General features: G+C 34.4%; 2 protein-coding genes across 5 annotated transcripts in view; one reads left to right on the plus strand and one right to left on the minus strand.

Annotated features, from left to right (window-relative positions):
• The window catches only part of LOC150105535 (uncharacterized), a 144685-nt gene extending 123587 nt beyond the window's left edge, over window positions 1-21098 (minus strand). For all 3 annotated transcript variants that reach the window (XM_090394248.1, XM_090394250.1, XM_090394247.1), the window contains exons 1-2: window positions 20901-21098; window positions 10294-10517 (exon numbers count right to left, since the gene is read on the minus strand). In XM_090394248.1, the coding sequence (XP_090250374.1) occupies window positions 10294-10517; window positions 20901-21033 (357 nt within the window). In that variant the 5' untranslated portion in view covers window positions 21034-21098. The remainder of the gene's footprint in view (window positions 1-10293; window positions 10518-20900) is intronic.
• Window positions 21099-21136: 38 nt separating this feature from the next.
• Window positions 21137-25973, plus strand: part of LOC150105536 (uncharacterized) — a 31366-nt gene continuing 26529 nt past the window's right edge. The window contains exons 1-2 of one of the 2 annotated variants that reach the window (XM_090394256.1): window positions 21137-21464; window positions 22554-22685. The gene's annotated coding sequence lies outside the window, so the exon portion shown is untranslated. The remainder of the gene's footprint in view (window positions 21465-22553; window positions 22686-25973) is intronic. The other variant, XM_090394255.1, reaches the window with a different exon arrangement.

Consider the following 25973-nt stretch of genomic DNA (forward strand, 5'->3'; position numbering starts at 1 on the left):
TGATTAATTCTGAGAAATATGCCTATCATAGGGAAATGGATAATTGCCATTTTTTTCAGTGTTGTGTCGCAAAAATATTACCAAGAAGAATACAGAATGGATATAATCAGTGACAGCATAGAAAGAAAATATTTACATATCTATCTGTTTATTAAGAACACTGCACCCTTCTATTGGAAAAAGAATTCGATTCTCGTCATGACGAGAGGAATTTTTATATGGGATTTTTCAGGTGAAAGTGAGTTAGCCAATCTCCGAAGGTAGCAGGGGTTTTTTCCTCCCGTAAACTCGGGTTTTCACCCCACATACAGGCAAATAGGTTAACAGGACACATGCAATTCCTAAATCCTATTGGTTGTGGGCGGTAGATGGCGTTGTGTGTTGATGGTAGTAGTGTCGTAATGTGTAATAGAATAATTAAAGGAGATAGTGAGTTATTGTGTAGTGGATTAATGCGCTACCAAGATGAGTCCAAAGACTCCTTGGAGGTGTGACGAAATGATAATAATTTATTCATCCACACAGTCACATTTGAAAGCTTTTCAACAGAAGGTGAGTTAGCCAGTCACATATGTAGTTGGAAGGATTTTTAACTTCCAGAAACTCGTGTTCTTCTTTCTGCAAAACGGCCAGAAGACCGCACATGCAGATTACAGACACAATGGCCTTAATTGCTTCGGCCGTTATCCCAAATAACAACAGCATTTGTAATGACAAGACCGAGATTTGACAAGTTTGTACTGAAATGTCAAAATCAACATTAAATGATTACCGTTCAATATTTTATCTTATTTATTTATATTTTATTTAGTATTATTTTTTTGTTGGCAGAGAGCGAGACCAACTGTAATATTCAGTTCTTTTGCATAAGAAAATGCCTGGGGGTAACTATGGACATGCGCATGGGGGGAGCGTTTTTCGCCTTGTCCTCAGTCTATTTTTAGAGACCCTGATCTAGTTTTCGCCATCGATGAGCAAAATTTAAATTAGATAAAATACGCAACCATGGCAAACTTCTCGTGAATATGAAGTGTGGACCGCAGAAATCAACGCAGCCCGGTTTAGCTTTATCCTAACCCCCCCCTCCCCCAGATAAGGTGCCCATCACCCAGTTATGAACGAAATAGCCCGTTTTCACACACACACACACACACACACACACACACACACACACACACACACACACACACACACACACACACACCAAAGAAACAGAAAATAAACACTAGAAAATTTTCCAAAAATCTTTTCCTAATTAAAATTCAATTTTTTATTTATGTTGTGTCGTATCTTCTATTTCTATACTACTTATGAATTAGCGATCATTGCAGATGCTCAGATCAGACCATATGCTAGTATTAGCAAACCTAAGAATAAAGTTAAAATCTGAAAGCACTTTTAGAGTCAAAAGGAGACTGAATGTAAAAAAAACTACAAGACAAAAATATTCTAAGAAAATATCAACTAGAACTAGATAAAAACCTGAAGGAACTACCAAAACAGAATATAAACATCGAAGAACATCGGTGCAAATTAAAGGAAATAATATTAAAATCGGCAGAAAATACAATACGTTACACAGAAAGAGGAAGTAAAAAGGATTGGATCTCGAATAAAGTAAAAAGGAATGAAATTAAAACAGAACTATAACAGAAATGAATAAAATAGATTAACCAGAGAATTAGAAAACTAGTTAAAAGAGACAAGAATAACTGGTTAGAACAAAAATGCAAAATGGCAGAGAAGCTATCAAAAGAAAATAACCTCCATGGATTATATAAACAAATAGACCAAATTAGCAAGACACGGACAACAAAAATTATAATGATCAAAAACAAAGAGGGACAAATAATTGAAAGTAAAACAAAAAGAATGGCCAGATGGGAAGAATATTTTAGAAACTTATATAATAAAAACAGCTCTCAGGATATTACTATTCCAGCCACTGAAGCAAAGAAATAATAGCACACAGCATCAGTGCCGAATTTACGTATAAGCTAAAAAAGCTACAGCTTAGGGCCTCGCAATCTGCTGGGGCCTAAAAAAAAAAAAAGATCAGCTGATGTAATTTAAAACAGTAGGGGGCCTTTGAGTTTTGTATAGCTTAGGGTCTCAGCAAGTCTAAATCCGGCCCTGCACAGCATAGATAAACTTAAAACTAGGAAAGCACCTGGCATTGATCAAATATATGCAGAATTCTTAAAAGCAGGAAAGGAACAACTTTTGGAACCATTAAAAACATTATTTGAAAGGATATACAAAAATGAAGCAATACCGACTGATTGTACCAAATCAGTTATAACTACAGAGGCATTAGTCTCCTCAGTATTCCAAGTAAGGTTTTTACGAAAGTACTCCAAACACAAATTAAAGCCATATATAGAACTAGCACTAGGAGAAGAACAAGCAGGTTTCAGACCAAGACGAAGCACAATTGATTAAGTATTCACCTTAAGACAGCTAATAGAAAACACCAGAGTACAACCGAAGTTGCTATATAAATTTCATAGACTTTCGTCAGGCATTTGATTCAATCCGTAGAAGAGAACTATGGAAAACTATGAAATAATTTGCACTTCCCAACAAAACAATAAAAATAATAAATAATCTATAAGAGAAATATGAAAGTGTAGTACGAGTGGAGGACACTTCAACTAACTGGTTCCACACAGAGAGTAGAGTAAGACAGGGATGCAATCTGTCTCCAGACCTGTTCAATCTCACACTGGGAAAATATATGGGAAAACTATAATAAATTTAAAATTTGCAGAAGACATTGCATTTCTTGTAAGCACCGAAGAAGATCTATAACGAATTTCTCATAAAATAAAGGAAGAATGTGTAAAATTTGGATTAAACATAAATATAGACAAAACAAAAACTATGTAAATACGAAAAAAGAAACACCAATCTGAAAATTGAAATTGATAGTAAGAATCCAGAGCAGGTAGAAAACTTCACCTACGGGGTGTATTCCTAGTTCGCCTCCACGTGATGCACCCTGGGTAATGCTAAATGAGCTAGAGCGGTTGCTGGCAGCCAGACCTATCTTAACGATCTCCTGGCTATAGACACATGAAATTACAAACTTCACCTACCTCGGAGGAGTAATTGAGTACAATGGTGAATTACAAAAGATATAAACAGACGAATCAGTCAAGCATCCCAAACTTTTGGACGACTTAATAAACTATGGAAGTCAACAGACATCAAGCAAGTAACAAAAGTAAGAATCTATGAGACAATAGTCCTCCCAATACTCCTCTGTGGAAGTGAATGCTAGAATTTCAAAAAGACTGAAGAGAAAAAAGTATATAACTACTGAAATGGGTTGGCTAAGAAGATTACTTGGAGTATCTCTGCTGGATAGACTAAGAAACGTAGACATAAGGAAACGACTAAAAGAAGAAACAACAATAATAGACAAAATTCAAGAAAGAAGACTGCGATGGTTTGGCCATGTGACCAGAATGGGAAGAGAAAGGTTACCAACTAAGCCCTGAATACAAAGATGGAAGGTAAAAGATCCAAAGGACGGCCCAGAATTAGATGGATAAACAAAATAAAAAAGAACCTGAAAACCAAATCACAACAAGCGACACCAAACCGGACAGACTTGTTCTGACTCTCCAGGGACAGACAGAAGTGGAAAGAGTTCATTCGGCCTCATCATCATTATCATCCACATAGATGATGGAAGAGAGAAGAAGATGCTCAGTCATAGGCCGTATGCGATGCGTAGTGTGTATTCTCAAATCGTCTACTCAACTCGGGTTCCCTCCCCAAGATTAAATCCTGGGTGCGCTACTGGTGAGTGAAATGTCATATTTGCCTCCTCTTTGTGAAAGTGACCATGTGGTATTGATCTGGAAGGGGGTGCACAGGCATGCGAATGTCTTAAAGAGAAAGGAAATGATGTGGAATTATAAGGTATTCGATTTTAATAAGTCTAAAAAATCAACTTGGGGCAGTGCCCTGGATGAAGGAATTAGAGGGTAAAGAGGTTAGTGGTGTATGGAAGCTAGTTAAAGACTATTTGTTAACAGCAATAGCAACGTATATACCACGCGTGAAAAAAAAAATTTAAAATTTTGAATGACGTAAAATGAATGACTACTGAGATTAAGAAAGAATTGCAGATAAAAAAAGGGGTTACGGAAAAAGTATAGAATAGTCAGGAAGGGAAAATTAGAATATGAGAGGAGACTAGCAGTACACTCAAGGAACAACCCTAAGAAATATTTTCGTTATGTGGCTAGATGGTCTAATGGCAGAGGCAAATAATATTGTAGAACTGTTTAATTATCACTTTATTAGTGTTTCATTCTGGTATGTGAATATTATGCCAAAGAGGATGGAGAGGGTTGACGGATTAGAAGTAAGCGAAGCGGATATATTTGCAATAATAATTACTCTGGATGTTGGCAAGGCTATGGGACCGGATGAAATTTCTTAAGATCCACGAGTCTTAAGAGAGTGCGCCAAAGAACTAACAACTACCTTGACTTAGCTATTTAATGAAAGCCTTGCAGCTGTAAAAATCCCTGGGGAGTGGAAGGAGGGTAAAATAGTGCCACTTCATAAGGGTGGTGGGAAAATGGAGACATCAAATTACAGACCAGTTTGTGTTTACTTCTGTGATTGTTGGAAAATTGTATTAGAAATATTGGAAAGAGCTCATATGCAAAACTAGGCAGATGAAAATAATATTATCTGGGAAAGTCAGCAGGGATTTGTTAAGGGCGTTCTTGTTTCAGTAATCTCGTTAACTTTTATGATAAAATAACAAGAATGATTGATGAGGGAAATCCATATACTGTACTTTTTTTCGATTTTTCAAATGATAAACTGATATTTAAGCTGTATTTTATGAATTTGGATATTAAATTAGCAGAATGGATTGGCAATTGGTTGTCTGATAGATATCAAAGTGTTGTGTATGGAGGGGCAGTATGGAGGGGGATAATGGAAAGTTACTAGTGGAGTTCCACAAGGCTTTTGTGCTGGGACCGCTACTTTGCAACCTTTATATCAATGATATTGTCACTGAAATTCAAGGCGATATTCAGTTGTTTGAAGATGATGTGAATCTGGGGAAGGTTATTGAGAGTAGTGCTGATGTAGTGGCACTTCAGGATGATCTAGATAAGTTGGAAACGTGGACAGATGAATAGGGATACCACTTTAATGTTGCTAAATGTAAGGTTTTGAATTTTAGGAACTGCAGATAAGAACTGCATACTCTACATGTGGTAGTATGCTGGAGGAAGTTGAAGAAGCACGGGATCTTGGGGTTATGCTGGATTGAAATTTACGGGATATGTTGCAAAGGTGATTAAGACAATTCAGAGGATTGCTGCAAAATTAAGATGAGCATTAATCAGCAGAGATTAAATGGCAGTGATTCTGTTGTATAAGGCCCTGATAAGGCCACATCTGGATTATTGTGCTCAAATGTGGTTCACGGGGGGTTTAGAGGGGACGAAGATAAAACTTTGGATAGGTTGCAAAAGTGGTTGACAAAAATGATTTCAGGACTGCGGAATTTTAGCTATGAGGATAGACTGAAGTCGTGTAATCTGCAGAGTTTGGCTGATAAAAGGCGAAGGGATGAATGATATGATTGAGACATTTAAGCTCTTAAGAAATATTTACCGAATGATACAAGAGAGATTTTTCAGATAGTGGAAAATAAGGAAGGAGCAAGAACTAGAGTCCTCCCTGAAAACTGCGCAAAGAAGTGGTGAATAAGAGGATGATGAGTATTGTTTTTTACATGGAGAGTAGTGGGTTAGTGTAATGCATTGCCTAAGTAAGTATGTTGTGAATGCTAAGAGTGTGAATGAGTTTAAGCTTCAGTATGATAGATATATTACAGGCAGGAGATATTTTCCGTATGTCTGTGGACTTTTGTAATATATGTATACTTTTTTTCACATTGTAATGTAAGATATATACATTATCTTACATTTTCTTATATAATGTACGCAATTCTTAATGGAATAAACTTCTCTCCCTATCTTGATGAGCCTTTGACTCCAGGAGAGTTGATGTAATAATATTAATAATAATTTTATTTGCAGATTATGCGATCAGAAAGATGAGACTGTAGAATATCTAATCAGTGCCTGCAGCAAGATAGCTCAAACTGATTATAAATACCGACATGATCAAGTGGCCAAAATAATTCATTAGCATCTATGCAAAAAATATGGTGGCAACATAAGATAGAGACAGTATTGGAAAACGAAATAGCAAAAATTCTCTGGGACTTTAGAATACAAACTGATCGGCATTTGGAACACAATAGACCTGACATCACAATTATCGAAAATCGACAGATTTTGATTATTGATATCGTAGTACTCAGTGATAATAGCATTAACAACAAAAAACTGGAAAGAAATTACTGAATATCGATATCTGGCAATCAAGGTTGGCCGACTGTGGCTTAAACACACCAAAGTCATCCCAATAGTTATCGGTATCTGGTGTATCGGTGCACTTGGTGCAACTTCAAAGAAGCTATCCAATTATTTACAACAATTAAACATCAACGAAGTGACCACATATGACCTACAAAAAACAGCATTACTTGGAAACAGTCCATATTTTACGATGCTACCTGACAGACAAATCTTAGATTCTTGGGTAGAATGTGAATTGTTCTGTATCACCAGTCAAATTGTCGTTTAAATATCTTGTTTCGACTGTGTATCAATTATGTGAATAAAGTAATGATAATTTTAATTCATTGGATAATTCAAACTATTGGAAAAAGTTATCAGCTTCTCAGAGGATAGCACTAATACAAACTTTGGTGGCTCCAAACGTGTTTGTAAAAATTTGGGAATCTACAAAGAAATATCACTGGAACCAGACATTCAGCCTCACATAGTCAAAGTGCTGCAGATTGGGTTCCAATAGTCTTTCAAAGTATTCTTGAGAAAATTTATTAATGTTTTCGTATTTATACTGTAAGGGAGTGGTTTTCAAATTGTGGGATGTCCTCCTCTTGGGAGAGAGACTTTTTCTGAGGGAAGGCAAAGCAATGGTCATTGCTTTGCCTATTTTTATTGTCATTAATTATATTGTCAGTAATATACTAAGTTATAAGTTTAAAAGTTGAAATATTTAAAATAAATATTTTTGCGTGTTATTTTACTTTCAGTTTGGTTTAACAGCTGTAAGGACTGGATAACTAAAATCGTTTTGTGACTTTGTGGATTAAAACTTTGTTAATTTCTTAAAACTATGCTAGGACACTGCAAAACATGTTAGTTATCTTTATTGCCTGCTTTGGAGAGAGAGAGAGAGAGAGAGAGAGAATAATAGACTGTTAAAGAAGAGAAATCATATTTTTCTTCCACCAATAGCTACCCAACTATTAACATTTTTTTTCTGCTTTCGCTTATATTACATCATTTCTTACAAAGTCAATTTTTAAATATCTTCATCCACAATTCCGAAAACTGAAAGACAAGACGAATCAGCATTCGAAGAGAGCTGAGATGGAAATCTTTATTGAAACAAATTAAAATGAAACAAAATGAATAATATCTACATGCCACTGTTAAAGAGTTATTGCATAATTTGATTAATAATAGTTTTCTGACATTCACAATTAAGTTTTATTTTAATGAATTCTACATACAGCAACAGAATTACATACAAGAATGGGCTCATCCTTCCGACCAATTCAATTACATGGCTAGGAAGAACTGAATAAAACTGTAAAGTGGAAGAACATCACCACTAGTGAGTGTGACAACTATAATTCATTTTCCAGGTTGACATTGACAACTTTAATTCATAGCGTGTCATACCAAGATAATTTATTTCATATTTCTACTACCTGAAAATCATAATGAAGGAAAAATTACAGTTTGGAACGATCGTCAGACTTCTGTTAGTCTGACGATGGACAAAATTCCACTTTCGTAATGAAATCAATCTGTTTGAAAATATGAAAACCATTGTTGAATTTATTTTGGCACTTCTTCGTTCCAAAATCGTTAGAAAGAGTTTTCTCTTTAGTGAATTTATTATAGAGCAAGGAGAAAAATCGATTGCATATTGACACCGTAAAATCAATGATCCTTATAAAAACCTTTTCAGAGAAATGTAATACAGTACGAAGATTTTCACGAGTATGTGCATAGATAAATAAATAAATAATATTAAGACGTTGGTGGTAGTGTCGTTGGTGTATTTGGGAAAGAATTAAGTAGTAGGGATGACGGTGAGATGTGTGTAGCGGAGTAGAGAAGAGTGCCCTCCCGCGATGGTAGCCCCCTTTGACTCCTGCAGGTGTCACGTAATAATAATAATAATAATAATAATAATAATAATAATAATAATAATAATAATAAGATAATTTTTTCTGAAAAGTATATCAAGAGATAAGAACCCGCCAATTGCATCAGCCAGTACAACAAAAATTTCAAGAAACAGAAATTACTGGGACTTAGATACGCCAAGAAGGTAAATTTCGAAGTACGTGAGGTATTTTACTTTAAATTTACTTTCTCGTTAAATTAATGCCAGTTTAATTTTGATCTTTTTGATTTTACTTTTGATTCATACACGATAACTAAAAAATCTTCCGGACATATTTCAGAGCCACATTTTTAGAGCTTCGATAACTAACCATAAAATTTATTCTAATATTTGTATCATTCTTCTTATTCAGGATCTCCGCTGAGTTGTGAGACCTACCGCAGAGGTCCGCTTAAGACACCTTATTTTCTAGTGTAATATTGTGAACTTTTATATGACCATAAACGATCATATGTTTATTATCATATATTGAGTGGTCTCTTGCGATAATACCTGGAATTCTATCATGAAGTGGCAATTTCAGCAACAACAATAATAAGTATTTCTTAGCAGGGTTTTTGATTTGGGTAAACTGGAGGGAGGGAGGCATAATTTTAAGGAAATTTGGATTTGATTTATTAGGACAGAGGAGGAGAAACCAATAAACCCACTTAGTAACATGCTCGGATTAACACAGGTCAGTGTCCGGGGCAGATGGCTGGTTGGAACTCCCCATATATATATATATATATATATATATATATATTTATATATATAAAAAAATAAAAATAATAATAAATATATATATATATATATATTTATTATTATTTTTATTTTTATTTTTTCAATTTAGTACATGTAAAGGTATCAATCAGTTCTGAGAAATTTATTTTCGAAGTAATGTCAGAGCACATAATAACCAGCGATTTTACTCTATCCTTATTTCACTTTATTTAAAAATGCGAAAAGAAGTAATCTCTTTGCATTTTTCACTCGATTTAGAACTAAAAAACTTCTCTCTTAGCTGTGCAGGCAAATTGGAACTTGGCGATTAAGATGTGTAAGTCCTTAAGCAACCTCTAAGTTTAGAAAGGTACTTTCCAGTTGTTTTTCTATGTAAGAGTGCATCTCACGTTGAGATTCAACTTTGTTAACGACTCACGTACAACACTGATAGCACGATACTCATACACATTGTGCCCTCACTAAGAAACTAGTGCCCTCGCTTACAATTTGGACACTCGCTTCTATATCAGTTTTCTAACATAACATGAGATTTTTCGAAACATTTTTACTATCGATTTAAGCTGTAAATAAAATCATGAAAATTGTTTTCTATTTATTACGACATTTGGGTATGAATCAATAATTGAATTTATGTGTAAAATATTCAATTTTTAGGTACTCAATTCATCTAAAAAAAAATCAAAACAGTGTTTGTACGCCGTTTAAAACCACATGCCTGGTTAAGTGCTCAGTTGCCCATTTATAAATTCGGGCTTACTTCAGAAGTAATTGGGAGCTGATCTTCGTTGACTTTTGATGTCAATAAGCAAGAATAAGTAGGAATAAGCAAGAATTTCGCTTGTTTTTAAAATAATTTATACCACATTCCCACAAACGGAATATATTTTCGACATTTTCTTTCCAGTTACATACCTCAGTTATCTGTTGTTGTAAAAAACATTAGTAATTCGGAATGACTTCTAAAATTTCAGCACATTTTCTTGTTATTTTATCATTTGATTTTAATTCTATAGTTCTATCATAAGCTGCTGTTTCAGTTAAATAATAGGTTCTTAACCTTTACTACATAAGGAATGCGGTTAATTATACAGTATAACCGCAGTTGTTCAGTGTAGTGGAATCAACGAGGTTAGCCAATTTCATTCAGATAAGCGTGTGATAGATCAACTACAATCACAACCTATTTATTGTTTCTAAAATGTCCAAACAGTATAAATGTTTACTCACTTTCACATAGTCGATACACTCACCGTCCAATGCCCACCTCATATCGACTTCTCGAATGCTGAGCACTACACCATATCCTTTGGGAGTATACACGAATATGTTGCAGTCACGATTTAGGAGATAAGTCTTGTTTGAAGTCGCTTGTAGAACTGCAACTGATTCCTGACCAGTGGGGCCGAGATGGATGTCGTACTGGCCATCAGAGCAGGAGTCTTCGATAGCAACTACAGGTCATATAACTTTCTATTAAAATAGGAATTTCTTTTATCATGTTATCTAGTTCATTATAATAATTTAGACGTCTCTTAAATGTTTTAATAACAAATTTGTCGTGTAATGTGTTTTTTTCAAGTCGGTCCACTTCCTAACAAGTCAATCTTGAAACACAAACCTATCAGATACAAGCGAACTGTCTTCTGTAGAACTTCTTAGTCACTAAATATAATAAAATAGGTAGGGTGTAGCTTTTTGGAATTACGATTCAAGAAATTAAATCTATGAGACAAGTGTATTCTATTTGTAAATTGTATGGGTTCGTTTTTTGCAGGTTTGCTATTTTCCGGAGGTAAAAGGATATTTTCCTCTTGTACGGAGGAAAATACCCTTTTTCCAGCTAATTCAGCCTTCAGATGAAAAAAAAAAACTTACAAAGGTATTCATGTCCTAAACAGGATTCAAACCCATGTCTTTCCAACTAAAGAGCATCGTCGATATCTACTGAACTACAGAACTTATACGCAGTGAATAAGGCAGCAGTCATCATCGGACATTGGTGGCGATCGTTCCTTTTTTAATGTGAATCCCATAGGTTGGGATAAGAGTTAGATAATTCAGAAACCCTACTTTCCAAAGCCAAAATGGTACATTTTCAAGTCCTTTTAGTTCCCACTAAGCAAAGTGGTGGTATCGCATAAAGATGAAACATTCATGAAACATATAAACATTCATGCCACAGCGGGATTCGAATCAACAACCTGTTGCTTGGAGAGCAGACTATCCAACCAGGATGGAAAAGTGTTCTACTTGTCTACTTAGCACTAAAAATATGCAGTCCACGTTTGGATTCCATTTCTAAAGGTAGCCTACTTGTTAAGCAGAAGTCCCTAGTCTCTGGTTCTAAATGAAGTACAAAATCTGTGTCAAATGGAGAGTTTTGATATCTCTGTTCTGCCCCGTTGTGCAGCACAAGATACTGTGTATAACCAACCAATCAATCTGAAATTCTACTAAACATTACCTGCAAACCAATACCCAGTGGCGCACTCAGGATTTAATCTTGGAGGGGGGCCGAGCATTCATGATTTAATCTTGGTTGGGGGGGGGGAGGCCGAGTTGAGTAGACGATTTGAGAATACACACTACGCATTGTATACGACCTATGACTGTCATCTGCAGTGATCGCCAATACATGATAACCGTGATCTCCTCTAGTCCGACCCGTCAAACGAAGTAGCGCTCGGTCCTCCCGAGCACTGCTTCGTTCGCCTTGCGTTCACACCGGCAGTGATTCCCGAGATCTATAGGGTATTCCCACCTTATGTGACCGCTAATTCATAAGTAGAAATAGAAGACACGACACAACATATATAAAAAAATGAATTTTAGTTAGGAAAAGGTGTTTAAAAATTTTTCTAGTGTTTTCTTTCCTTTTTCTTTTGGAGGGGATCAGGACCCCTCGACCCCCTCCCTGGGTGCGCCACTGCCAATACCCAGAAGTAAATGAAAACCAAGACTGAAGTTCATCTTACTACTAGTTTGAACTGTATTTCAGATGACCTAAGTAGCGCTACTAAAAGTCTAACGCACATAGAGACTCTAACTAATCGCATAACATTCATTCGAAAAATTTCACCTTTAGAATCAAAGAAAAAGTAATAAAAAGCACCCACAATTCGCACCATTTCTATAGGAATTTGGTTATTCGTGACAGCATTAATAATATGTTTGTGCTTCTTGATATCCGTTTCTGATATCACATGCTGCTATACAATATAAATGCATTGTTGTATTAGAGATGTTTATTTTTGAAACATTTCAACGTCTCCAGTTTTTATAAGTATTTTTTCTTGCTTCATGTTTCTAGAGGGAAGAGAAAGTAGAAAATATTACACAACGCTGTGCTGAATAGCGTGTATAAAGTTCAGTCTTAACCATGTCATTACCCTATTATCATACCACTTCTCTAATCAATCACGTCTGGCGAACCTTACTTAGCTGACAATAACCTTAATCGAGAATATGAACAAAACCAACTGAGTGTGACTTTTTGTTATTTTCTACTTTTAACAGCATTTAATGTCACATATTGGCTGTTAACAAATGAAATATTGGATTCATGATTATTACACAAAAATAGTGTGAAACCTCGTTAGCAATCATATTAAAGTAATAATAATTAATGTCTTATATAAGTCTTATTATCATTTGCCAGCAAGATAAAATATAGCCAAGATCATGACTTGAAATAGTTATTTAATTTTTATATTAAAAATAACACTGGCGAATCAAATCATCTTATACAAATGACAATAATCTTATACAAATATATATACGACACGTGTGTGTGTGTGGGGGGGATATTTGAACCTGCGGTTCAAATATCCCCCTCACATGATGTCTCTGCTCTGCGACCCCCACGGGTCGCAGAGCAGAGACATCATGTGCTGAGTTAACTAGGTCAATCAGCATTAATATTATTAGCCTTTTACGTCAATCCTTGAGCATATAATACATCCATCAAAAATTACCTCCTATCATTAATGTAATATGTAATCAGTAATGTAATATATCTGATAATCCTAAAGTGACATTTTGATGTGATGCTTATGAACAAAAAAAAAAATCGAATTTTTGCAAATGAAATATGACTGACCTTGATTTAATTACTAACAAAGCTTGTAATATTATACTAAATACAGCATTAAGCGAGTCAGAATAGTCAAGATTCTCTGTTTCTACCTCCTGGTTCAATAATTGCTGTAAACATAATGGATTTTCACCATCATACTGTATTTGGTGACCACCGCAAAAAATGCACAAAATCATTTTTTCTGGTAACGATGAGACCACCAAAATTCAGGTAATTTTCGAGCAAATCACTGCTTACATAAACAAGAAAGGAAAACAAATAAGCATAAAAAGATTGCAGACACTCATAATTTTTAATCTATCTCTTCTGTCTTGGAGCTCCTCGTAATATCATACATTCAAATATTAATGTAATTAAGATAGTTTAAGGTTACTCCTGGAGCATACTATAAATTTGACAAGTGCTTGCTTAAAGGTTGTACACCTATTGTACACTAGTACTGTGGGTGCTTTTATTTTTATTTTTGTTATTTTTTCGTCACATTGGACGCGGTATGGTCACTCCTGTATCTCATAGTGTTTTTGGGAGTGAAGTCTCTGCTAGAAGATGAAGTGGAAAGCTCGCAACTCCCGTTCCACACAGAATTAGTAAGCCAATCGTATGGATGGGTTAAGGATTAGGTAATCCGGCAGCAAATTGGTTGGAGAACTGGTATGCTATTCCCTTAGCTAATCAGGTGTGTTTTACAAGTTCATTCTTGCATATGAATATCATTTATTATCACAACACGTTAACCTCGAACCATTCTCGGAATATCGACTGTAGACATATTTTCTTTTCTATAAGTCTAGTATTAAAATGGTCTAAATGAACCAGCTGAATAAAAATTTTAATAATGAGTGGCCGAGTGAATAGCGTATCTCCCATTTCAGCTAACAGGCCTTGGGTTAGAAGGCAACCTGTGTAGGGAGAATACCTTCACATGATAGAGGTGGGTGGAATTCACATCAAAAAAAAAAAAAATCCATCCCATCCAACTTCTTGTAACGGAATTATTGATTCAAATCACTTTTTACAAATTTCTCAAAACATTATCTGACTGAAACTAGTGTCATACAGAAACCATCTTGTGTGGAACCTAAATTCCATTCAATCACAGAACAGAGATGTTGCAATAAAACAGAGTTATCTGCAAATTGCATGATTGAAAAATAAATTTAAATGACTTGACAAATTTTTGTATGGATTCAAAAAACAAATCATATTAGGTACTTTAAAGCAGTTTACGATCGGCACCTAAAATACTTTTTATGTGGATTGATCAGAGTGTTGAAACGGCAAAAAATTCAGGAAAGTTTGGAGGTGGATTGCTTTGAATTATGGCCTAAGCAACTACGTTGTGAGGCCAGTTGTTATTAGCCTATTATATCTCATTGCTGTGCAAAGGCTTCCTCCCAATTTTTCTCCATTATTCCCATTCACTGCCGTCCTCAGTCGTTTCCTACTATTCCTATGCCTTATTTCACCTTCACCTTATGTCTCCTGATCTCTCTCTCTCTCTTTCTCTCTGGGGGAATCCAAACTATAGTAAGGCCTGACTATATGGCCAATCCAGCTTCACTTTCAAGTGTTTGGTTATGCAAATTTTTTAAGTGACTCTAACCTACAGAAGGTTGTCAACCTATAGTACATTAGCACTATGGGTGGGCTAAGGATTATTTCTATTTTATTAATTTTTACAATCACTTGTATTTTTTTATTCATTTTTTTACCTAGTCCGGAAATTCTGCTTTAAAGACCAAACATGTAACCTTTTCAAGCCATTTTAAACTTCCAATAAGCAGCACGGTGATCTCACATCGGAGAATCAAATTCATCTACTACCTAAAGACAATCACACACATCTATGTCAACATGACAACTTTGACAACAGGAGTTTAGGATTTCCATTGGGGGGGGGGGAGTTAAAACCCAAAATGCTGTTTTCTTTAACTGTATTATATATATAAAAAAAACTTTTCATTAGCCATAAAAGGTTGAGTTGTTGTTTTGCATATCTATTTCATAATAAACCGGAAACATACAACAATATTATCTTATCGATTAAAAAAAAAAAAGCCAAAGAGCTAACGGGAATACACTCTCCGCCACACTACGAGTTGCCCTAGCCGCACCTAATATGAGACGTTTCAGCTCTTTATTTTAAGTATTTAAAATAAAGAGCTGAAAAGGCTTCGCTTTGGTGATGCAAAATTATATAAATTAAGTGGGTATTAAATCCAACATTATTTCATGTTCATGTCTCCTATTAGGTTCTGTTACAGCAACGCGTAGTATGGCGGCGAGTGTATACCCGTTAGCTCTCTGGTCAAATTTCGCACGGAACTTTTATAGTTTCTGGCTTTGAAATAATGTTGGATTTAATATCCAACATTTTTCACTCTTTATTTTAGTAAATAAAAAAGGCTTTTGCAAAAGTTTTCTGCTATAACCGAACTTCAGCAAGATTTACTTTAAGACCAAACACTTTTTTTATATCTATGTACAGTATATCGAAAACTGTCGCCTCGTTGGTTCGATTCTCATGAAATTTTGTAACGTGTTCATAACTATTATTTCGATCGAAATTGGGACACTGGAAGTATCAGAAAAAAAATTATTATTTTTTTCTTCGGACAGTTTTGATTACAGTTAAAGTTTAGAGCTCCTCAAAGCTTTAATTTTAATGTTCCTTGCTTTGTACAACTAAGAGTTATTTGTGTTTCTTGTTTACATTTTTATTTAATCTTAAAATTTCAGAACTGAAAAATAATGAATCTATTCTTAATCTAAGACAGCATCTATTCCTGACCTCAAACTTAAGAATATTAGTAAACGAATCTATTTTGAAATTAATATTGGTTAAGGTTTTAAATAATTATACTACAATTATTTGATAAAGTGGCAGTATAATCAATTTTTTTAAAATTTTTAACTGGACAATTATAATGAATAATACTGTATTTTTAGATACAATGTATTTATCAGACATAAATAAAAAAAGTTCTATATTAATTAAAATTTAGATGATTTAGTTTTAGCTGATTGCAATCTGTCATCTTCTTTTCGAAAACAATATTGTAACAGCAATTCCCTCAGCGCACAAACTCATTAACGATCTCACAGTCTGTTCTGTAGAAATCCTGTCCACAGTTTTAATGAAGATAGCACGCTACGTCTGTAATTTAACAACCATGCACTAATCAAATAATCAAAAATAAACTGCCAGATCTTTCAATGCAGATCCAGATTAATCTCAAGTTGAAAAAAGCATAACCTAACTTCGATATTAGTAAAACTCAAATGTTGTATTATTTCTTGCCAAATCTCATCGCTTCCAACTACGACAATTCGTGTACAGTATTTCTAGACTAGATACTTGTCTCTACTCGACATAGTCAGAACCTCTGTTATGGCACATCATATATGACATTTTCTGCTTTCACAGCATCAAAAATAAAATAAAATAATGTCAGAAATGTCAAAGCCAGAAGCATCTAAAAATGGCACCTCCTTAGCATAGTTGCAACCTTAGCTCTTCGTTTGGAAAGGCCTATGTTCGAATCCCATCAGGATAGGAGCAACCTTTATAAATGGAGTTTCAGTTGAAGGTGAATTAGTCTCGTACAGAGCTGGCAGAATTAATTTTTTCCCCTCAAAATGATTTTTCGTTTCATAAGTAAGACAGTAAACAAATCTCAAATGTTATAGTTACTTAAATATGGAAAAATGTACCTTTCATATCTATGATATCCAGTTTTCGATCAACTATTTCTAAACCAGCTTTCAGATCCATAAGATAAAATTGGTTTGAATATTGTCTTGTATAAAGCTACTTGAGTGTTTGACTACTCTCTCTCTCTCTCTCTCTCTCTCTCGTATTCCAGGTGGATTTATTCAGATAAGTGCCAACTTACCAGCTTTGCTTCTTATGTTGTCTATTTCCATATTCGTAGACTAATTGCCAATTAGTCTACGAATATATATAAATATATATATATATATTCGCAACCTTAACATCAACATGTTGTTGATATTATTTTATATACTGTAGGATATTATTACTACTATGTAGGATATTAATAATAATATCTTACAGAGACTCTTTGGCACTACCTGGGGTTCAAGAGCCTCTACTCTTCGGATAACAGCCATTGCTTTGGTATTCTCAAGTGCTGAATATTGTGCTCCTGTGTGGCTAAATAGTCCTCACACAAGGACTGTCGATTCTCAATTGAATAAACCTTAAGATTAATTACAGGCTCTATTAGATCGACTCCAACATATTAGTTACCTCTTTTAGCAGGTATTATTCCTACAGAACTTCGTAGATTGAATTCTTTAGTCTGTGAATTTCAACAAAAATGCTGGTAATCGGAACCTACCTATTCATCAGGATCGGTCAACTCTTAACGTCAATAGATTGAATTCTCGCCATCCATCACTACGATTTTAAGATTAAATTAAGATAAAATAATTTTATCTTAATTTAATCTGCACTGCATAGTTCAGAAAGCCTGGACAGAGGGACGAATTCCCGATGATTGGAGTAGAGCTCTCATAGTTCCCATGTATAAAAAGGGAAATAAAACTGAATGTGAGAATTACAGAGGTATTTCGCTACTGAGTGTTCCTGGCAAGATCTATGTAAGTATACTTGAGAAACGGTTGAGAAGAATTGTGGAAGAAAAGCTTGGTGAAGAACAAGCTGGATTCAGGCCAAATAGAGGCTGTCAAGATCAGATCTTCACTTTACGACAAATAGTCGAGAAAGCATGGGAATATAACAAAGATCTGTATTTAAGTTTTGTCGATCTGGAAAAGGCATATGACAAGGTGCCAAGAGAGAAGCTATTCAATACGCTGCAGTTATATAATATAATGCCCCATTGGTGTCAATGGGGCATTATATCAAGCAATACTTAGTCTTTATTTGAGTTGTAAGTCAGCAGTTAGAATTGAAGGAAATACAGGAAGATGGTTTAATGTTAAATCTGGTGTGAGACAAGGATGTACATTATCCCCTCTGTTATTCATTATCTATATGGATCACATTATGGAGGAAAGTGGTATTAAACATGATATCAAAATTGGAGATGTTAATGTCAGCTCTTTGCTTTATGCGGATGATGTTATACTTCTAAATAAATCCGCTACAAGTCTGCAAGATTCTCTGACTAAATTGAATAGCTGTTGTAATAGATATGGTATGAAGGTCAGCAATAAAAAGACAAAGACAATGAAAATAGGCAGAATCATTGAAAATGTCAGCTGTGTTGTGAATGGAGAACCTGTAGAACAAGTAAAACATTTCAGCTACTTAGGCACGATTTTTACTGAAGATGGTAAATTAAATATAGAAATAGACAACAGAATCAGCAAAGCTGGTATGGTGGGAAGTCAATTGAATAAATTCATATGGAATAAGAGAGAAATTAGTCGGAACACTAAATTAGCTGTATACAAGACAGTGTTCAAACCAGTTTTAACTTATGGATCTGAGAGCTGGGTCAGAAGTAAAACACTTGACCAAAGACTAGAGACCACAGATATGAGAGTCCTGAGAAAGATAATAGGCGTGAACAGATGACATCAATGGCAGTATCATATTAAAAACGAGGATATTAGGAAAGAACTTGACATTGTCAGCATCCAGGAATGCGTTAGCAGAGCTAATCTCAGGTGGTATGGTCACTTAAACAGAATGGGCGAAGAAAGATTAGCAAAACAAGTGTTCTCTGCCAGGTTGGCAGCAAAACGACCCAGAGGAAGACCAAGATATAGGTGGATTGATACGGTACAAAGTGCTTTAGACGATAGAAATATAAGATCTGATAATGTTGGAGTGTTGACAAGTAATAGACTGATTTGGAGGAAAATTGTAGATAGGAAATTAATAATGATGTAATTTTTTTCATGTAGTACTATCATATCCTGTACACCCCTTGAGGGTACATGGCAGGAATTTGATGATGATGATGATAAAATAATTTTAATCCTTTATCAAAGTGGGAGGAAACATGGAAGGAAAATATGAAAGAATATTTGCATAACATCTTTAAAGGTGATCACATCATTACAGGATCAGATCTACCTCGCAAAACCTGGACAGTAATAAATAGGATTCGGAGAAACCATGGCCTATGTGTAGATACTCTCCATAAATGGAACAGACAAGCATCTCCAGAATGTGACTATGGTGCCCACGACAGACGATGCAACATATTGTAAAAGAATGCACCTTCCGTGCTTATCAGAATGACTGGAATGACTTTTTACAAGCGGCCCCTGGAGCTTGACCTGGATTACGAACTTAGATGTGAATTTGTAATGATATATATGTTTTTCCCCCGCTTATTATAACATATTAAGATGTTACTTTTAACTCTTATTTTAATTTTTCAACTCTTTGGATTAGATCTATGTTTTCCTTCAAAGTTATTAACTTAAAGTATTTTAAATTCTTCAATCCTGTTAATATATAATAACATCATGATTCTCTTTTTTAACATCATGTTTTTTCCGTGAGCTGTGTATGTATATACTGTGATCAGATTATATTACAAGATAATAAATATGACCTTAAATTCTTCCGATCATTTTCAAAAAAAAATAATAATAATCTTAAATTGTGTTTTTGGATCAGAGTCTGTTCTTTAAGTGCTCTAATTTAAAGGCAATGATCATATTAGATAAAAATTATAGAAAATTTGGAATATCTAAAAGTAAGTTAAACATAAAAACAAGATAAAAATCCAACTTAAATTTTATAAACTGATGATCACTACTACTTTATTATATGGTTCATAAATATGGACAATTAAGAAGAAAATTAATATAAAATACAAGCAATAGAAATAAATGAGATTAAAAAGAAATTAAAGGATCTACAGAATTACATCATGTCATAAACATGAGGATAACAGCAAAGAACAGGATTATATATATTAGATATTCATAGTTTAAATGAAAAAAATCACTACTACTTTATTATATGGTTCATAAATATGGACAATTAAGAAGAAAATTAATATAAAATACAAGCAATAGAAATAAATGAGATTAAAAAGAAATTAAAGGATCTACAGAATTACATCATGTCATAAACATGAGGATAACAGCAAAGAACAGGATTATATATATTAGATATTCATAGTTTAAATGAAAAAAATTAAGGAATACAGAGGAGAAATGGAAAGAGCATTTATACAGCATAAAAAAGATATCGACTACCATAAGGAGTGGATAAAGATATAGACAGAAGGGGAGGGAAGCAAGATTAATTGCAAGACTGTAAGACTATTAAGTCCAAAACAGGCAAATGCCTAATCCTTGGTGAGAAGAAGAAGAATATTTTCCATAGCTGGAATTCCAACCTGTCTACCTAAAAGTTATCAGTATGTTAATTATGAATATTTAGCTATTTCCGCGAAGTAAAGATCCGTGATTTTATTAAAAGGGGCGATAAAAATATCTATTATGAGTTTATTTTATATCAACTAGGAAAACAATCTTTAAATAAAAATACCTGAGGTAAAATAATAATGGATATGTTTATCATTTCTTTGGCAATCCGATATTGAAAATCCAATCACTATAAAAATTATATTAACACAAAATCAAATACAAGGATATTTTGTGACCGTTCTTTACGTGGAGCAAAAATTTCCCCATTATAGATAGATACATTTTTATCGTTCTGCCTTTAAGTTTCTCTTTTTCGAATTCGAGAATTATTAATACACAAAATACTACTTACACTTTTGATAGATATCTCCTTTGGCCACAGATAGCAAAATGATCAGTAGAAATATTGGAATCGACAATTCAAGCGACATACTAAAGATGTGCACTGTAACCAAGTTCGGTCTGCTAGCCAATGTTTTTTTCATCAAGTCAATTGGAATAATCCTTATGTTTCCTGTGATAACGAAATCATAGTTCCGCAACTACATTCTCGTGTTAAATGTGTGACTCACTGGCGACACACACATATACACTCGTACATTATCTGGTACCTGCATGCATATAGGAGACTATAGGAGATGATTAGATAAAACATATTGTTAACAAATTGCGCATGGTGGAATTAAGATATCCTTCAAATGTTAATTTAAATTGTGGATGTTAGAGTGAGAAATCTGAAATAATTACCGAGTTGGCTGAAGATGTCCTGTGTTGCTGCCACTCTTTTAGACTTTTCTGTACTTCTGCTCTTCCTTCATTTCCAAAGCTTCTCTTATTCCAAAGTGCACGTTTGAACAGCTGCTTCCAACGAAGAATGTTTTTTCAGCTTCTCCACAAGCGATAGCGATCGACAAAGGTAAGTTGATGTAACTTACTAACCCTTTTCTGTTAAAATATAGCCCGAACCTTCTTAATTATATTAAAACTATAAGTAAAATAATATTAATTGTATAATAAGCAGATAATATTTAAATTAATTGTAATTAATACAATAATTATTTGTGAATAAATTTAATGTGGAAAAAGATTGGAGCCAATATTCTTATTTGTTGTTTTTATTTATTTTATTATATATATCTAAAATTAATGTTGTGTCGTACAAATTATAGATGAGTATAATCTTTAGCTTTCCGAATCGGTTCATTAGCAGAATTACTCCTCTTATCAGGCATTTAAAAAATAATAAATAACTAAAATTAAAAAATCAGTACACAGGTAGCCAACACTTTTTGCTGTGAAGTATGGCGGCTATTATTTTTCATATTTATTTTTAAATTGGATTATCTTTGATAACACGTTGATAAGATAACAATTATTATTATATGATTTTAATTTTTCTTATTTTTTTTTAATATATGAAAATGGAGGATGTTATAGATCCATCCATATTTTATACCCAAATATAGAAAGAAGCTTTAAAACAGTTTCGAAATTTACCCGAAATCTTATGAGAATATAATCTTCGGCATCGGAGCTATAATCATTCTGTTGTTGATGCATTTAATTAAAAATTATATAATTATATAAAAAATATTTAAAAATTTAATAATTTAAAATATATATTAAAATGTAAATATATTTAAAATATATATTAAAATTTAAATATATTTAAAATATACACAAAAAGGTAAGTATATTTAAAAAATAATTTTCATGCGCGAAAATGTAATAGTCCTGGAAATTCCTTGACTTGGAAAAAAAAAGTTTCGATCCCCTGGAACACATAAATAGCCGACTCAGAAACCCTAGTTATATATCATTCGTTTGAACACATATCAGACGGTAACTTGAGCTATCAGTGAATATTATGGCTTTGAAGGTATTATTTAGTCTAGTGATGAGATCTCAGTTAGAATTGAAACAAAGAAAATGAGGCGTTTCTCTTAAAAATATCTATAATAGGACATTATATTATGCTCTTCTAATTATAGCATTTATTCCATAGAGATCAATCATTTTCGTGCTAGTCGTTATCCTGGTCGTAAATCAACTGGCTGCGGATGGAAGTCAGAAGCAAAGACTTTTGTGATGTCAGTATCTAAGATATGGATGACGTCTTGTTAAAGCTTAAAGTCGGGTACTGCGTTCAGAAATATCTAGATTTACACTCTTTTACACAAACAGGATAACAATGTGATATAATGCATGGTATCAACAGCAGTAAAATAATATTATACTATGCACAAATTGCTCTGTAATTAGTTCATGGTGGCTCACAATTGTGAACATGTCGTTTCTATTTGTCACATACAAACGTATCGCGGCTTTACATCTCAATCAAGTGATTTTAGTATTTTAATATGGAGGATGGAGGCGACTTTTACTAAAATATAAATTCCCGATTCAATTTGGATTAATATTGTACTATTTGATCTGCTTGTTACTCTTGGATGGGTTTTATACACAATTCTCATTTATTAAATATATCCACTGTTCGTACTATGTGCACTTTTCTGTCAGCGAAACAAACTGCTAAGCGGTTAAAATCATCATTGCAACTTCTGCCACCTCTTGATCAAGGTTGTAATCAGCACCCGCTAACAATTTATAAATTTAGTGGTGTGACTGAGGTATTTACGTAGTAGCACTGAAGTGTTATGCATCCGATAAACACTGTTTGCGATATTAATGATTAAACGAAATTGTGCAATACATTTTGCTGTTGATATTAAATGTTACTAAAATATCGAAATGAAATAAAATATAAAAATGCAATAAAGATAGACTCTCTGAAAGCTTTATGTATTCAAACTGTGAAGCATACTTTGTCTTTTTGTTGGTATAAAAAAATGAAATAATTATTGTTCATTTTCAGAATGTATGTACATATAAGTTTTCTCCAGTCGAATGTCAGTTTCAATTAAGTGATTTTTCGCAGCATTTCTGGAGCCTCCGGAAATCTGGGTTCGAATCCCGTCTAGCATGCGAAGAACCTTTTATAAGACTTTCAGTTCGAAGGTGAGTCAGCGTGTCTCATTCGGAAGTAAAATGGATTTGTCCCTCTCCAACCGGAAACTCGTGTTTTTCATTATAAAATACAGGCAAACCAGCTGAAATACATGTAATCAACAGAAATACTGTGCCTTCATAGTTTTCATTGCTTTGGTTATAATTCAATCCTAAAACAGCGTTTCTTGTCTTAGATGAAGTAGTTTTTATTTTTGCTCATTCATCAAACCATTCTAAATGAACGGTATCTGAACAATGAACTTTATTATTTTTTATTTTTAACGATAGTTTTACCCACCACGAAGCCTCAATTATTCTTATACTAGAGGCTTGGTTGAGCTACGAGTTAGACAATATAGCAACACTGCAGCTAGAGGCCAAACAGTAGTTTTTCCGCCACCAGTAAAGAAAGGTGGTGGTCTCACACCAGGTGATGATAACCATGTTCAATCCTACAGGCTTCGCAAACATCCATACCTCAGTGCGCAGCTTACAGAGTGGAAAGAAGAGACGGTATTCGCGCACTCAACGATTTGCATTTCTGGGGTGATAATGAACTTGAGTTTAGTGTCATTGGACACAGGTAGAGAAAGATAATATTACATCAGGTGAAAAAAATCATCTTGGAGTGTCCATAATTGTGTAGCAATTACATAAATAAAATTTCCGTCCTGATTTCGAGTGGTTAGGACTCTGCTCTCTAACAAACATCACCCTAGTGGGTTTAAATCGCACTGTGGTAAGAATATTTATGAAATTTTTAGGTGGTTTATGATCTGGATCATGAAGTAATGACTATCATCCTGCTACTGAAAGATGAAGTGGCTTAAAAATAACCTTTAGCCTACTATAGATCTAAATGTGCTATGGCTACAACTTTCGTGAGCAGACTATCATAAAAAATCTGCAAAGCTTTTACTGATAAAGCGCGATTATTTGTAGTTTTTAATTATGAGAAAAACAAAGTGTATGTGTGGCGAAATCATTCTCTTCTATAAATGTATTCTTTCCAGCATGCTTTCACCGTTTATCCTTATTATATAGATCTGATTACTGTATTTGTCAAATCACGTTGCAAATATTTATTTATTTAATAATATATATTAAATCCTTGCTTAACAAGATTTTTTTCTCTTCCTACCCCTCTTATAGACGGATTAAAAAAACGAAGAGTTGAAATATATCTATGACAATTCTGGTATGGTTTAAATACTGTGAAAGCGTGCTGTAGTCGAAGACTACAAGAGGGAAAACATGACAACAGGTGCTCACCCATCATTAACTGAGCCCCTTAAGAAAACGAATCTTCAACATCAAGTAAGAACATATGCTGATGTGGCCCGCTCCAAACAGATAGTACAAACCCAGAACAGGAATCATCCACACTCAAATCTATCAGCTGTTATCACCTCTTCTCTTGCAAACATGCTGCAGGATTTCAGCAACTCAAATCCATCCTTAAGTGTCACAAAAAGATTCCTACAGCAAACCCAATCCATATTATCTGCACTCTCTGATGCATAGAAAAAAAATCGTCCCAAACTCTCTTAGGATTATCGGTTGGAATGCCAACGGTATAAAAAACAAACTGTTAGAAATCCAGGAATTTAATAATAGATACAACCCAGATATACTGCTAATTAATGAAACTCACCTGAGGCCTGCTGACACCCTGAAAATCAGAGGGTATCAGATTTACAGAAACGACAGGCTTGGGTATAGAGGTGGAGGTACAGCCACCCTTATCAAAAACTATATCAATCATCACTCAATAACCAACCCTACTACCACCAACCTCGAAATCACAGGAATCAATGTTCTCACAAACTCAATTGGAAACCTCAAAATTTTTTCTGCATACAACCCTCCATTAAAGACATTATTGACCTCAGATCTGGATGCCATCCTTGGAGTAAAAGGACCGGTCATCATTGCTGGAGACCTCAATGCAAAGCATCCTGCTTGGAACAGTAAATCTACCAACAAAAATGGTGGCATCCTTTCTAGTTACACAGGATTAAACCATGCTGTTGTGGCTGGACCTACCGAACCAACTCATCTCAGTACATCTGGCACTGCTGATATCCTGAATATAGCCATCCTGCGAGACATTAAACTACAGTACAGCCTTACATCACTAAACGAGCTGCCGTCGGATCACAACTCAATTCTACTGCAATTGGAAGAACAAGAATGCTTGCCTCCTCCTTCATTCAGGCATATCATGGGAGAGATTGTCTAAAGCACTTCGGGATCAAATTGGACCCGTCCCTGACATATGCACACCAGAAGATGTGGAATCTGCAGTGGCTAGCCTCACCCAACAGATTAAGTCTGCTATAATGGTTGCATCCTACCAGAAACCTGTTCCCAAGCCTGATCGTTTGCCTGAGGACATTATGGACCTGATCAGAGA

The sequence above is a fragment of the Typopeltis vanoorti genome, chromosome 6 (genome assembly GCF_054136105.1).
Source record: "Typopeltis vanoorti isolate ZY-2024b chromosome 6, IOZ_Tvanoo_1.0, whole genome shotgun sequence".
Taxonomy (NCBI): domain Eukaryota; kingdom Metazoa; phylum Arthropoda; class Arachnida; order Uropygi; family Thelyphonidae; genus Typopeltis; species Typopeltis vanoorti.